The sequence below is a fragment of the Chiroxiphia lanceolata genome, chromosome 2 (genome assembly GCF_009829145.1).
Source record: "Chiroxiphia lanceolata isolate bChiLan1 chromosome 2, bChiLan1.pri, whole genome shotgun sequence".
In the NCBI taxonomy this organism is placed as follows: domain Eukaryota; kingdom Metazoa; phylum Chordata; class Aves; order Passeriformes; family Pipridae; genus Chiroxiphia; species Chiroxiphia lanceolata.
In genome coordinates, this window is record NC_045638.1 from 15,497,393 (window position 1) to 15,513,611 (window position 16,219).

Sequence of the window (16,219 nt, forward strand, 5' to 3'; positions counted from 1 at the left end):
GCTGAGATTGTTTAAGGTTCTTTTTTTGCTCTAGTGAGTCCAATTTCTGGTACAGATCTCTGAATGCAGTGTATGTGTATATTTCTGCATGACTTTATAATGAAAACACTAGCACTGCTACTGCAACTGATAAAGAATTAATGATTTTTGGAAAAGGGGGCAGTGGTTTGAAAAAAAAAAAAAAGGCCAGTAGAAGGTATTTCCCTAGTTCCTAGATAAAAAAAGCTCTAGAAATCTGCAGTTCCTCCTTTGTTCTACCCCCACCATCTTTTGATCACAATAACTTTGCAAAACAGTTAAAACACTTCTGCATGGAATCAGAATAATATACTGCTGTTCATTGAAATTTTTTTGTTAGATTTTTCGCATTAACTTGAAGAGAAGATTATATCCTGTCATTTCTCTTTCAGCTTTAACATACTGATTGTGGCTTCTGTGCAATGGCTGAGAATTAATTTTAAAATATTTTGTCATGTGGTTTGTTTCAAATTCTTTTAAGAAAAATGACAAAAATCAGAAACAAAGGGGGGTAGGAGGTCTCTCTTCTGTGGTGACATCGTTGACCTGATATACTCCTTCCCCAGCATTTCTTGCTGTAGTAACCTTTTGCAGCTAAGCAAAATTGATTCCCTCTGAGGGTTGTGAGGGAAAGGGGCAAGTGCAATAAATTCCAAACCCCTGTTCTCAAAATTTGCAGCAGAGGGAGGTGGGGAGATGAGCAACTGCCTGCTTTCCCTGCCTGCACGGTTTGCCTTTGCTGGAGAAATGAGAGCAGGGTTGTTGGACATAGGAGAGACTGTGGCAGGTCAGAGCCAAGGGGTCTGTTCAGTGGGGACTCCATCTCCTGCAGTGGCCTCCTGCACTTCCCTAGTGATGGACATGAGGCTGAGCATGGAGTGATGTTTGTCCCAAGCATCAGCAAGCCTGTTACAGCTCCCCAGGACACTGTACGTGTGATGGAAGACTTCTCTAATGGTAAGAGAAAGGCTGCTTCCAAGTGTTTGGTCATAATACAAGTACCACTTCTCTCACTGGGGTGGTCCTTTTTGCTTAGACTGTCCAAAGCCTTTCTTTGGGAGTTAAGACAGGCCCAGATCTGGCTTCTTTACCTTTTCTTTCCTCCCTCCCTCTTCCCCCAGGCTGAGGAAGATGAGAGGGGCAGTAGGACAGGAGTGGATGCTTGCTTGTTTGGGGATGGACTAAACCTGGTGGGAGGAAAAATCCAGGAGCCTCTGAAGGAGGAGAGGGTACACAGGGGAATAATCTGTAGAATAGGAAAGAGTGAGAGAAGAAGGAAACTGGGAATATGAGGCATCACCTTCTGGCTTCCCTTTGTGGTTTCTTGTCCCTCATTTCTCAAATTCCACTTGAATTCTACTAAAGGATCTGCCAAATTCCCCCTCTACTTCTGATGAATTCCTCAAACCCCATGTGCATAGTAAGAGTGAGGGTCTGAGTAAGGATGATGATGAACTTGCAGCTCCCTGGGCATTGCAAGTTACTTGGCTTGTGAGTCATTGTGGCCATTTAAAGGTCATCTTTACTGGAAGAGCTTTGAAGCTGTATTTCCCACACCTGGGGTGGGGGGTGCCCTGGCCAGTGAGCCAGTATAATGCAACATGTCCTCAGTGTTCCTCATTTTAACTCTGGTTTACACTGGCTGGGGACTGGAGCACCCATTTTACCTGCTCATCGGGTGTCTGAAATGACAAGCAGAGAGATTTTCTTCCTTGCTCTCTGCCTTATTGGTTGTCCTTTATATTTTCCCAAAGTTATTTTTCCTTGCTTTTTAACGCAGCAGAAGGTAGTGCATATTTGTGATAGGAACAGGTTATATAAATATCTCTCTACAAAATATTATTGTTGCTTATGGAAAACTTTGAGAGAGAGGAAACTGGTGGGGACTTGTTGACTCCTATGTCAGAGCATCCTCTGCTTGGCTGTTTTGCATGCAAAGGACTTCTTAAAGAGGAGGTGGCTAATTCGATTTATTTTGCTTAGTTTTTCCACTCTGCAATCCAGATAAGATATGGTGGTTTTATGTCTGTATTAGTAGGAATGGAGGTGTTCTCTTATAGTTCAGCTCTGGGGCAGCTGGAGCTTGTTGCAGAGCACAGTGAAAGTGTCTCCCGATTCTTCAGACAGGACCTGAATAAATATATATGAAAATATGTGCTTGCCCCGTTGACACCGACTGCACCTTTCTTATCTGCAGAGGTTTTCAGTAGCACTGTCCTTCCCTGTGTATTACTCTTAAAGTTGCCCACCTCCTTTAGTAAAAGCAGTCCCTGAGCCTTGAGGAAAGAAACATGTTGTTCAACAGAAATGATTAAAGAGTTGCTTTTAACTGGGACTGGATAAAAGTAAAGCCAGTCCTATTTCAGTTGAAATCATTTTTCCCTTTCTCTGTCTTGAACTTCCATGTGACTTGGAAAATGCCTTGCAAATAGATGTCTAGCTGGTTCTCGGGAAGTCTCCATGGGAGCCGTGTTCTTCTGCTGATCTTGAATTCCAAAAGACAATATGAACATCACTTGTACAGGCCATGTCAAGGATGCTTGTGTGAATAAGGGCAATAACATCCATCTAGTCAAAGATTTATTTTTAATAAACCCATCAGATTTTGTTAAAAAGGAAACTGATAAAATTAGTATTGAGCCTACCAGTATACTAGTGTTTAGATGACCCTGTAGACAGCATCAAATCTAAGCCAGCACTTGACTAGAAAGATTGATGTAACAACTGTTAAATGGAAAAGAATATCCTGCATCATTGGAGAGATTGTTTTAGTGCACATGCACTATTTGTTACATTTGTAAAAACTATGCACTTAGACACAAGAGAGTGGCAACTCTCAAGATATTATAGCTTTACTTACTGTATTATATACAATTCAAATTTAATTACTTTTAAAATTATAATATATGAAATAATAATTGCTTTCCAAACAGATTTTGGCAATTCATATACTGAGTGGGATTCTGTTGCATGAAAAATATAAAAATTCTGCTGTAAACTGTTTGAGATTGCAAGCAGTCTTTCACTCTGCTCTGTGGTGGACATGAGGAGAAATATTTAGTCCTCATTACTGACCATCCTCTGCCCTCCCCCTGCTGTTCCCTGCTGTGGCAGCTCCCTTTGTACCTTAACGCAGAGCCTTCCTCTGTCCTATTTGTTTGATGCACACACCCTGACACACACCCACAACTGTAATTGGTTGAGAGTAGAAGTTAATTTTATTCAGAATGGTAGTAAAATTTAAGAATACTGTGTTGCTTTTAACGCACTATTTAAATAGAAAATAACACAGCTCTTTTGTTGCTATATGGAAGAGCCACTCAAAAGATGAAGCCAGCTGATAATATCAGGAAAGAGTGAGCTACTTACATACTGTGCTGTATGTAAAGAGAAGAGGAAAGAGGTGCTTTTGGGCTCTTTTAGATATTTATATTGTAGGTGTAAGAAGATCGGTTTAGAATCGTTTGCACAAATTATTTTAAGTCATAATACTTTTAAAATGAATTTTTTCCTTGTTGTCACATCTGTGTTATATTTTGCACAGAGAAGAGGAAACTACTTAGTCAAATTCCTTGTTTTCTCACAACTGGGTTTTCTTTGTAGGTTTTTTGTTTGTTTGTTTTTAATTCAGACAGTACAAATGTTTATTCTGTTGCTCAGGCTGAGGAAAACCTGGATGAATAACTGAATTTTGAAAAATAACATGTATTTTTAGATACTAGCAGTAGATGGCTCTCTTTTATGGTTTTATTAATTCTTAATTTAACCTACATGCAATTCTTGTGCATTATAGTTTTTTGTGGGAACTCACTATATCTTCACTGCAGACATTGTTTCCTCTATCTGTAGCTGTTAAGAGTTCCCAAATGAGGATCACATGGGTAGTTTAATATCTTTTTAAGAAGGTATTTCATCTATAACATAGACTGGAAGGATTTTCTATGTTTGCTGGTGAAGGAATGCTTTGTCTTGTGGTTTAATTTTCGTCACAGAACAAATTATTAATGTATGAGGTGTTTATGCTATGCTTCCTTGAGTCTTATTGTTTTCTTTGGCTTTTTAGTTTTGTGCCAACTTAAAGTGTTTTTTTAATAACTATCCTTTCTTTATGAAAAATGGCCTTCATATTGTTCTTTATCTAAGCTATATCTGCATGAGGTTTAATAATTATGTTCTATAGTGCTTTAATGAAAGGCTCTTTGCAAATGAAATTCAGTGATCCTTTCCACATCGCGTAGTTGAAGATTTCAACCTCAGATTGTAGGTAGCATGGACTTTCAATTAGGTATGAGGAATCATTTAATTTCTTTAATCTATTTCACCATGCATTTTATTCTTAAAACACTTTCATAATAGGTGGTATAAGTGTATTAGGTGGTTTGCCAACTATAGAATATTGCTGGTTCTTGCTCCAGAGTGATTAAAGAACCCTAAACAAAACAGCAAACAAACATAAATCAACCAGATAATTGAAACTTGACTGCTTTCATCTTATCTTTTTTGATTAATGTCTAACAATATTAATTAGAAATGGGAAGAAATAAAGGTTCTGTATAAGAGTATGTTTTAGTGAGAAATAAATGGGAGGGTGATTTTCCTTGGTGTAAAGAGTGTGGGTAGAAGGGTAGGTTGGGGCAAGATGCATAGTAGAAGAAAGTAGTGAAAAGAAGCAGACTGCAGAAAAGAACTGCTGATGAAAGAAGTGAGGTTTGGAAAGAGTAAGGACAGAACAAGGACTCAAACAGAATTAAATTAGAGAGGTGGGAAATTAAAAGTAAAAAGCATTAACTTGAAATGTGAAGGCAGCACACACAGGTTTTAAATGTGAAAACTGCATCATCAAGTAGTAAGCGAAGAAAGAAAGACTGTAGCGAACTAAATCAGAGGGGAGTGGCTTCGGATTCCAGAGGCTGAAAGATTTTTTCCTTTTTACACCCAGGTAGGGACAAGAAGTGAATAGGGTACTCAGAACTGTGGGGTTTTCTGTGCTGTTGCAGAAGAGGCTGCACTTGAGCTTTGTGCTGCCTCCTGATGCTTCGTGCATTTGCTCTATAGAGAGAAGGGGAAGGAAGGAGGCAGAGCTTGCATTTTCATGCCTGCCTGGACACTGATGGCACTGAGGAGACAGAAGGGGGGAGGGAGGGCGGGGAAGCAGCTGCCTGCTTTCAGTGGTCTTTGAATGATGTTACCTGATAGACCGTGAGCTCAAAACACATGACTGAAAAATCATCTTCCGGAGACAGCAGAAGAAATTGTAACAGCAGGGTGGGGCACCTGGCCAAAAGGTAACAGGGACAAGAGAGCTGAGAATGATGGAAAGAGTATGCAAGAATTTTTTTTCTCACTCTTTGTATGGAGGGTAATATATTGGAGTTCTTTATAGCACAAGTGATTTTTAATGAGATTAAGGGAAGAGAGCTTAAAGATTAAAGGTAGTGGCTTGCTGTGTTGCTATTGATGGATAACTGCTAGTAGGGGTGGATGAGGTGGAAAAAATGAGGTCAGAAATAAGTTACTGCAAGTTGTGGTAGAAGAGATTCTTCAAGGATGTGGAAGAGACAAAAGTATATTGCAGATAACTAGAAGATGATGGGAGGACATCTGGCATTGTAGAAGGCTGTAGACAGAACCCCAGGAAGGTAACACAAAGGTTACAGGTACATGTATAAAAGTTCTGGCATGGAGGTTTCTGGAGGTGCCTGATGTTAGGGTCTGATGTGCTGAAGGTGTTTCATCAGAGACTACAGGCTTAACATCAGTGCAGAGACTGAAGGAGACATGCTTGAACAAAGACTGAAATTTTGTGGTAAAATATCTCAGAGCAGGGCAATAGGAAAGCCAGTCCAAAGGCATGAATCAGTTAGAGAAAGTAATCTGTCCAAAAGATGTATGAGAGGTTTTCCATGCAGTTGATCTGAGCTGCCAAAAGATACTGGAGACAGAGCAGGGGGTTGATAAAAATTGGAAGGGGTATGATGTAATCACAGAAGCCTGCAGGATCCAGTTTGAAGTGCATGAGAGTAGGAATTTTACACTAGACCAGAAGGACATAGCAAAGGTAATAAGTAATAGCACCAAAAATACTAATAGGATCAAAGGTCTAAAATCCATTGGGGCAAAAGTTGGAGGCAGCAAGAGTAGACTTATCTTTCATGGTAGGGGTTGGGCTGTGAGGGTGAGGAGGTTGCCAGATGCGAATGAGGTTACTGGGAGGAGGAAGAAAAGAGGCTGTTAGATGATGGAACGGTGGGTGGGGAAGAACCACATTATATCTGCTTGAAAGGAGGAAAAGAAAAGGTGCAGAGATCATTGCCACAACAATAAATCACTGAGAAACTGGCAGAGGGAGGAGGTGGGAATGAAACTCAGTGGAGGTCTTTCAGTAAGTCAGGTGGTGATGGAGAGGGCATAAGGTGACCAGACTTTGCTGTAAGTTAAAGGCAGAACAGGATTTGGGGAGGGAAAGAAATATATTTATTCTCTCACGTCTGAAAATCCTACCTCAGCAAGCCATGGAGAAGAACATAGGGATAGAGTAAGGGGAAAAAAAGTAAATCTTGGAACAGCAATGATCTAGGCATGCACTAAAAAAATACACAGAGGGAAAAAAATCAGAAGCTTTTAACTGCATAGACTGTAAGGAACATAGCGGAAGCAAGGAGGGAGTTTTTGTAAAAATAAATATATAAATAGGGCATCCTGCAAAGTAACCTACTTTGGGTTTGAAGTGATCATTTATCTGAGTGACTAGGTGGAGCCACTGGCATTGCAGCAATTTTAATGTGCTCAGAAAGAGATGGGAAAAAATCCTGATGTCTGCATAGACAAGAAGGAGTTAATGCTTGTCGAGCATTATTCTTATACAAATTAAGTCCAGAGCACAGCAGCAGCCTCACCAGCAGGAGCAGATGCTAGGCAGTGATGCAACCTGTGTTATTTACTTAGGCCTCTGTAGTGACCTCAGTGGCTTGCAGACAAAGGACACACATATCTGGAGGTAGGTAGAATGCTGATACCTTCTTTTTTCACTTCTTTTTTTTTTATTGAGAACAAGTGCCTGTAATCATCTTGTGTGGAGCAACAGGGGGACTGTGTATTTTTAGCATGGTTTCAGAAGGCGGAGGGGAAAAAAACCCCCAAAGAACTGACTGAGATTTGGTTTCTGGTTTTGTACCAATACAACCAGGAACGTTTAGAAGCCATGATGCGTCGGTCCCTTGAACGCAGCCAGCAGCTGGAACAGAAGCAGAAGCGATGGTCGTGGGGAGGAGCACTGGCTGCAGGCTCAGGAGGGAGAGATGGTAAGTGAAACAGGCTGCCTGCATTGCAGATCTGGAAGTGCAATATGCGTGAGATTGTGGAGATAGTAAGTATGATGGTTTTATAGTTAGGGTGGTACTGTAGGGGCTTCTGCCTTGGGGCGTGAATAAGTACTTTGTAGTTGCTTGCCAGGCTTCCTCTCTCTAATGCCTTCTGAGGAGAAAGGTTCCTCCTAACTTTAGGAATGCAGATCATTTTAATGGAGTAACCAGAATCTGTTTGGAGGATGCTAAATGCTAAAATTAAAATTGATGCACAGTCTCCCTTATTATCTTCCTCCACATTGTCTTCCCACACATACTGTTAGCAAATTCAGTATTCACCAAAGGACTGAGTGCTGTCTAAGCCTTGCAAAATGATGATCTGTTTTTGTTTGGTACTTTTAAAAACCTGCTGGGAATTTCTAGATGACTATGCAGCATGTGCAGTTTAAAATAGTTTGGTTTTTCCCCCCATATACATTCTGTTACTGCTGTTTTTGCTTTGGCTTCAGAGCAAGTTGTTTTTATTACATAATCAGTCATGTGCTGCTTTTATATTTCAAAAAGATGCATGTTTTCTCTTTTAAATCATACAATTTATTTAAATTTGTCAGATTTGAATAAACTGATGTTATAGGGGAAAATGTCCATGTTTGGGTGATGATGAAATATGACAGTTACTCTTTTAAACAGTGTATAAATATACTTAACTTTAAAAAGGCAAACTCTGTTTCACATCATAGTTTTAATGGTATGCCATTAAAAACCCCAGAAATTAAATATATGTAATAATAAGTCTTTTATATTTTGAGAAAGAAACCAGTTTTTCTTTGTGGTGCAGTTTATGCTTAATTCCAGCTCCCCCAACTTATTCAGTAATTTCTTTCACCTCTTTTTGCTCTGATTTCTCTGCTGTGTAGGTGAATCAGAAAATACCCCACCCCCTGTTCTAGGTTTAGCTGCCAACACCCTTCCTCCAGACCCTGTGACCTCTACTGCTCCTGCTGATTCCTTCAATGGTATTTCAGAGAATCACAGTTACCATTGTGTCTTGTTTATAACTGTTCTAATCACTGTAATCCATCCACTGATCTTGTCCTTCCTAACCACTGTTTTCTTATAATTTCAGTCTGGTACTCTACAGCATTACCCTTAGCGTTGTAGATGAATGTCTTTTTAATTTCTTTTTAATTTTGCCATGGTGGAGCAGTGCATGCCTCACATTCCAGCACAGTAGAGGCATTTCATGGTCTTCTCAGTAACTGTAGATTTCTACCACTCAGATTCTCATCTTTGTTAATTCTGTGGGTGCTCTGTGTGTGTGTGTATAATTAGGCATATATTTGACAGTTCTAATGGATGGGCACAGGTGCTGTTGAAAAAAATTTCAGTTGCCACAGTAAGACAAAATGTGTTATGAAGACTGTGTTTCATCAAAACAGTCCTCTTTTTCCATCTCAAGGGCCTTTTTCTGCAGTATTTTAAGACCAAGTAAATTTGGAATAAATTTACATGGCCATGCTGTGTTTTCAGCCTCCTAAAATGAAATTTGGCTTAACTGGTATTTGTAACCAAGTCAGGGAGTTGACTTTGTTTAAACAATTATGTTTTATACTGTTCAGTTATCTTTTTTTGCATTTTTTTTTTCTGGCTAGGATTTTTTTAGTTACTGTTTCCATAAAAGGACCGTGAAGTACATGAGTCCTCCAAAATTACGAAAGTATTGCATATAGGATTTCTAATCTTGATTGTAAATGTACTTGGCATTTTGAAAACAAAACACAGCCTGTGCTTTTGAGAAGTAGGTTCCTTCTCACCCCCCAAAGGAGGAGCTGGCTTGGCTATTACTCCTGCAGAATGTACAATAAATGTTGTTCTGCCCATGGTCTCACAGAACTCTTATTTCTGTGCAAAGAGATTCAAATTTTTATACTAATTGTTGTTTATGTGCAAAGATATTTGGCTGTGCAACTGATGTTTTGCAGCATACCAGCATCATACGTGCTTTTTAAAAAAAGCAAGTTGTATTGTCTACTGTAGTAGATGGAAGCAAATCTTGCAAACCCCACTGAGGCAATGATTTGATGGATGTAATGGGGAATACAGTAACTTAGGAGCTGCAGAATTACACATGCATGTGCCTTGCTGAAAATATTTTTGGTTTTGAAAGAAATAAAAATCAAATTTAGAGGACAAGGAACCTATGTTTTTAGCTTCTGAGTATCATACAGTGATCATCATGTAGTACATTGTAGTAATACTTGGGTAACATTTTTCCTTCATTCAGTTGAATAAATGCCAAGGTAGGAAATGGATATTGTGCTCAAACAGACTTTGTCAAACAGTATTTCAGAAGAAAAATGTACCAAGAATCTGCCTGCCTTTTTTTTTTTTTAATCTTCTCAAGCACAAAAAGATAAAGCCAAAGAGTGAGGTCTCATCATGCAAGCACACAAATGTTATTTAATTTTACTATTAGAATAATACCTGAGGTCTATCCCAGGTCTTCCAGACTGAAAGTAGAGGGGAGAGGGAATGAAGATGAGTTCAGAGTTGTCATGTGTGCAGTTTGTTTTCTTTGGGTAACTTTATGCTTGTGTTGGTATTGAGTATCTTGTATCAGAATGGCTTCACTCATTCAGACCTGATATATAATTACGTGCCAGAGGCAGTACAAAAAATAGGCTGTTGTAAAACTGGAATGTTAAATTCACAGGCAGAAAAGTTGCATCCCAAAGCATGTGTCACAGGATGCTGCTCTTCCAGCAGTCAGAAAGAGCTTTATCTCCTGCCTAATTCAGTGCTGTGAGTGGCAAGGGCCACGAGTACAAATGCAAGGTTAATTTTGGGAGTTTATCAACACCATGACGTGAATACAAATATCTTCAATGCATTTCTCTGCAGCATGTGACAAACTTTCAGCTTCTACAATGAATCTGCCAAAGCAAATGGACTCGCCAATCAGTAAGCGCCTCTCCTCCTCCACCGCGGCCATAACACATTCCCCCGACAGAGGCAAGTGAACCTGCTGGTCTCCTGCCAGCCTAAACTCTCCTTCTGCTTAAAGCACTTCTTGTCCATATAGCTGTGTGATTTGCTTGTGTATATTATTCAGAAGAGCTCAAACATTTGAGGCATTTTAAATTAACACAATAGAGTAGTTCTGTAGCCTGTCCCTGTGCTGCTGTGCTGGAGATCATAGTCCAGCAACAAACGCTGTGGGTTTTCTACTGATTCTTTTTCAAGTTTTGATACTCCAGCAAACAAGGTTATAAGTATGTGCTGTAACTGCAGCAGTTTCCTATAACTGTACTGCTTGTGACCTTCTGGTCAAATAAGGAAAAACAAGCAAACCAAACATGTGGCTTGATGGTAGATACAGGATGTACCGTGGGCAGGAGTACGTCCGGTGAGCCACCTGGGACACTTCAATCTGGTGACCAGAGTTGTAGAGCCCTTTAATTTGTTAGAAAACTCTGATCCACGAGAGACTCAGCAAAAGATGATCATCTTGTAGGATTAGTGATTACTAAACACTAAAAAGAGGACTGAAGGGTTTATCTCACTGTGAACTCTTTGGCTTTTTTAGGTTTGTTTTGTGTTTCTTTTTTTCCCTCTTTAAAGTCTAATGATAAAATTTACTGAAATAAGTGACTACAAAGGCTTGTTTTTAGAATGAAAAGAGAAGGTACATTTATTTTAAGTTCTGAATTTCTTAATGAAATAACCTCATCAGTACCTTTGAGGTTATTATGATGGATGACTGTATATACGTGTAATAGGAACATCTATAAATATATCTTACATAGTTGACGCTTACATTTATGGAGTAGGAAGGAATGCAGGCATATTGTATAAATAAGACTTACATAATGCGGTGAGATGGCAAATTTTAAATTCAGTCCCAGTTTGGTTGGCACGTTAGGGAGCAGCTGCTCTGTTATACCAAAGGTTTTACCTCTTCTACTGGGGAAGAAGACAAACCTTTTTCATGCTGAGTCATGAAAGCAACCATTTTACATAATGGAACATGCCTCTGAGTAAGAACAAAATGCAACACAGTCTTAACCTTACTATATTTATTGTACAGGTGGGAAAATAATTTAAAAGGATGGAGAAACTAGAAAACCTTTTTCAGAGGGAATGAAAATCATCTTCAAATATTTTAAATCTCAAACACTTCCAGGGTTTTCGGCATCTCATTTAATCATTTCATCATTTTATTTCAGTTATTTTTACGTAACATCGTTTTATTTATTTGCATTTTAAATTTTATTTTATTTGCTCCCATCCTTCAGCTCATCGCATGCATCTTAGTCCAATGGAAAACTTTATTGTTTCTCGACTGCTGACTCCCACACAGTCATCTTTAGCCAGAAGCAGAAGTACATTAATGCTTTCTGAGCAGTACAATACTCCAGGTAAAATGTGACTTACTCCCTTTGAAACCACTCAGGTATATTTGTGGCTGCATCTGCATAGTTGCTGAAAGAAATGGAGTACCATGAACCAAATGACAATTTACATGGTAGTACAAAATCAACGATGAACTTAAGTTGTTCCTGACTGCAGTGTATTTAAAATCTTGGAAAAGCACATCATCTTGTCTGTCCTGTCCTGAATGTCTGTTTTAGGAAAAAAAAAATGAAATCATTAAAACTGAAGCCAATGGAAAAGCTGAACGTATTCATGTAAGAAACAGGTTTTTAGACGAGGCTGTGACACCTCTCAGAGGCTTTGATTGATTTATTAATGTCATCCCTGTCATACTCAAGTAGTATGTAGAACAAAAATCCCAGTGCACCATTTGAGCTTTAATTACTTTTACAAGGGTTCCAGTTCTTAGCTGTTAAATACCTTTTTGCCTTTAACTGTGTGACAGTGTATTTATATATATATATTTAGGTATACATACATTAGGTATACCTATAACATGATACATACTTAGAGGAAAAAACAGAGATACTGATAAGAAGGTGTCAGTTTCAAAAATTATTGATCTTTAAGGGGCGATATTTACCATTCCTATCTGTAAATGGTAGTCTGGTAAACCCATTATTTTGCAAACATCTACAAAACTAATGTTTCCAATCCTGCTAATACTTAGGCAAGTGCCTGACTTCCAGAGTAGTTTCTACTTACAAAGCTATACCTAGTCACAGTGTTGGCTGAAACATGACAAAAGCTTCAATGCTGGTATTACTTTTAATAAAACAAACAAACCAAAAAACACACCAAAGACCACACCCAAATGCCTGTCTGCAAAAGGAAACATTTTATCAGGATTAAATTATTTAGATGATAAAGTCTGATCATCTTTGAGTATTTTCACACACCATGATTAAAACAGGCTCAGGTCTTACATCAGTGCTTTTAATACAAAGCTATTTTTAAAAAAATTGCAAAGTAAACCTACTTTCCCTTGTGCATTGCCTCTTTGCTCAGTGCATAAGGACATTGATATTGAATGGCTCTAAAATTGCTTCTCTTGTGTCTACATTAAAAGCAGCCTCTACTGGAAGCAAAGATGTTGTCATACAGTACTTGGCCCATGAGAAAATTCCCAGTTTGCTTGCTGCTCATAGATCAGCTACTGCTAAGAGTGAGCAAAAACCAACTCAAAATTAGATCACTATATTCTGCTTAAGATTTTGAGGTGAATTGCTAGGGCCACCTACAGATATGTTTTCCATGTTGTATTTGATATCAGAGAAATCGATAGGGATGACTTTTTTCCTTCCCTACTAGTTTTGTTTGTAAACTCCCAGCTTTATCTCGCTCTCCATCACAGGACCTTTAAAGTAGCACGCTGGCATGTCTAATAAGGATACCATTTGGCCTGCAAACTCCTTTCTCACTGAGCTGAAACAGAAGAGCTGATTTTGGGAACAGCTTTCTGAACCAGCATCCTCTTGTCATTTCCTCGCAAGGCGATGCGGCTGTAGCTGACGGTTTTGTCAGTAATTGCCAGGAAAACTTTTGAGTGAGATCTCCCATTTGTTGTGTGCTTCTCACCATAGAAGTAGGTTCCTGAACATGGGAGAGGGTTCTTCCTTTCCAAGAGCTCATTATGCCGGAGTCAAAATTGCTCTGCTTCTGCATTTCTGTATGCTTAGAAATGAGGAGCCTCAATTTAAGACTCCAGGGCAATAAATTATTAATGTCACTCTGAATTAAGATATTCAGGCAAACAGTTGTTACTGGACACATAATTAATTCTTTTAGCAGTTGAAGTGAAAATACTTATCTTAAGCAGGCATTAAGTTTCTGAACACTTTTCTTAATATTGAGTGACCTTACGCCAGCTTGCTGGAAAGTGTGTCAGAGAATACAAAGGTCTAATTAAACTTTAAAGCATGCAAAAAGGCTTCATAAGAAGTTTTATAAGACTGCCTCCAATTAAAAAAATAAGATTGGAAATGTGAGTTTCTTTACATTGGCACATAATTACTGTTTTTCCAAAGTCAGTATCCTTCTTGACTTTAGTTGACCATAATTGGAAACACACTATCACTTGGTTACAATTAATGTCTGTCTTATTAATAAAAGATATACTCTGTTGATTGTTCTATATGTATGTGAAAGTTTCATCTTAGAAGGCAATATGAACAAAACCATGAGTAAAATATACCATTTTAAAAAAATCCTGTTCATATTGCAAATAAAAAAAGAGTTGCCCTGTAAGCTGTAGTGTGTGTATCACACTCAAACTGATGTCTCCCACAAATAAAAATAACTGAAATACCTACAGCAGCATTTAGTTTAGGTTTGGGGTTTTTTGGTTAATTTTTTAAAATTAAGTATTATTTTGAAAAGTAAGTAAGGTATTTAGGAGCCATTGCCATGTTTAAGCTTTAAAAAAAAACCCCAAACACTCCCTATGCTCCTGTCACCTTTCCTGTTTTGCGGTATTTGTTCAAAAGTCTCCCAACTAGAATTATCTGATTACTCTTCTTATCATATGCAAAGGAAGCTGGACTTTTCAGAGAAAAAAATAATCACACAGTCAGGTGATTAGAAAAGTATGTAAGAGAGCAATATTTTAGAGATAATTTCTAAAAAAGCTTGTAAAATGTTACCTTCGGTTGAGACATTTTTAATAAATATGGGACCATGTTGAATGTGTTACATACTGTAATCTTTTGAAACACTTATTAAAAAAACCTTTAAAACTACCTTTGAACATTATAACATAAAAGTATGCTGTCTTCTCCTCTCCTTTACTTCCTCTGTCTGTGCTCCCTTTTTTGCTCTTGCTATTGTACTATAACTCTTTAGTATTCCATATCTGTCCTCGTGTAGCACCAGCTAGTCCTCTTAAGTCTCCCTACAAGGCTTCTCCCACTCGGAGCACCGACAGGAAGAAGGCGACCTCACCCTCCACTTCCAGTGCCATGAAAGGGGCGCCTGCAGCCGAAGTTACTCAGGTGGGTTTGCAATGGTTTTCATTTCACTGCTGGGTAAACTGGTGCTGCTTCTGCTTGTTATCTCTCCCTTTACATAAATACAAATAAAGTGCTAGCCCTGCTGTAAGAAACAGCAATAAGAAGGTAAACCTTGCAAAGGTCTGTTGCTTTCGTGCTCCACCGAAGCAGCATTTTGATATCTTCCTCCTCCTGAGAATCAGTGTTGAGTGCTGCTATTTGAAACAGCAACACACCTTTATTTTCAGGGAACTGAGGCATTGAAATGTATGGTTTTGGACTTGCTTGTAACTTCTGGGAATGGGGATGACAAATAGGATCTCCCACTAAGTATGACTATCCAGTCTTGCTGGTTAATGAGCGAGCTTCACATATTTCAGAAACTCACCAAGTGTATTGACAATGCCTCTGTTTTACACCACTTACTTAACTCTTTCTTCACTGAGTCTACACAGATTAAGGCATTTGTGAGGACTGTAAAATTCACATAAGGTCTTGTGTCTTGTAATAGTTAATAATACGGGAATTCATGCCATCTAAATTAGCTGCAAGTGAGAGGACCAAAGCTGAGAGCAAAGATTTGTGTGGTGTCAGTCTTAGGTGTGATTCAGTGTTACCTGCAGCAACATTTCTGTGAGATGCCTGGTTGCAGTACTGATCATATCTAGGAGGTGTTGCAGGGGCATATATATGATTTTGAAGACTCCACCCAGCGCCACCATCCCTCCCAAGAACTCTTGCAGAGGCTCTGATGTGGTATTACTGCAACTTGTATGCTATGTCTATGCAAGATGGGGTGGCTGTGTGTTATGTCTGTGTAAAACAAAAAACTATTAATAGCACCTCAGTTGTGAGCTGCTGTTTAAAAAACTTTCAAATGTTTGTTACAGAAATCACTTTATATGCCATCTTGTTAATAAAACAATCAAATACATTTTTTATTTGTTGATACTGATTATGGAAACTAAAATGAACTGTGCTTCTAGACTGAGAAGATAAAGAAAGAGAAGCGACCCACAACACCTGGTTCATCATCTGGAATGGGATCTCCTCTGAGAAGGTCTGATTCTCCTGCTGCCATGTCCAGGAGATCTGCATCACCTGCAACACCTAAGTATGCCTTTCTTATTAGTGGACTGATATGCTATGAACTTCTTGTTACCCATAAATAAGCCATAGATTCTTGAGGAACTTCCTTTGAAGTGTTGTATAGAATCTAGTTAATTTTAGTTATACATTCACACATATACAAATGGGAAGAGAGAGAGAGAGAGAGATGGAGATGAACAAATCTAATATATGTAAGATTGTGTTAGTGCTCACTAGAAACAATTCTCTACCTCTTCTCAGTCATTTGAGATTCTAGTGCATTTCATAGTTCATGTGAAATTTTATTTAACATTTATTTTTAAATATGCTTTTGTTTTATCTGATTTTGAAGAAACTGCCTAATGTGAAGAAATGCACACAACATGA

At 38.6% G+C, this 16,219-nt stretch overlaps 1 protein-coding gene across 9 annotated transcripts in view; it reads left to right on the forward strand.

The window, feature by feature from the left end:
* Window positions 1–16,219, forward strand: part of MAP7D2 (MAP7 domain containing 2) — a 48,919-nt gene that overhangs the window by 15,901 nt on the left and 16,799 nt on the right. For 2 of the 9 annotated variants that reach the window (XM_032681146.1, XM_032681145.1), the window contains exons 4-8: window positions 7,205–7,319; window positions 10,224–10,334; window positions 11,618–11,740; window positions 14,598–14,746; window positions 15,730–15,857. In XM_032681146.1, coding sequence (XP_032537037.1) covers window positions 7,205–7,319; window positions 10,224–10,334; window positions 11,618–11,740; window positions 14,598–14,746; window positions 15,730–15,857 — 626 coding nt within the window. Of the gene's footprint in view, window positions 1–6,187; window positions 7,016–7,204; window positions 7,320–8,239; window positions 8,339–10,223; window positions 10,335–11,617; window positions 11,741–14,597; window positions 14,747–15,729; window positions 15,858–16,219 lie in introns of those variants that run through there. The other 7 variants (XM_032681152.1, XM_032681154.1, XM_032681149.1 and 4 more) reach the window with 7 other exon arrangements.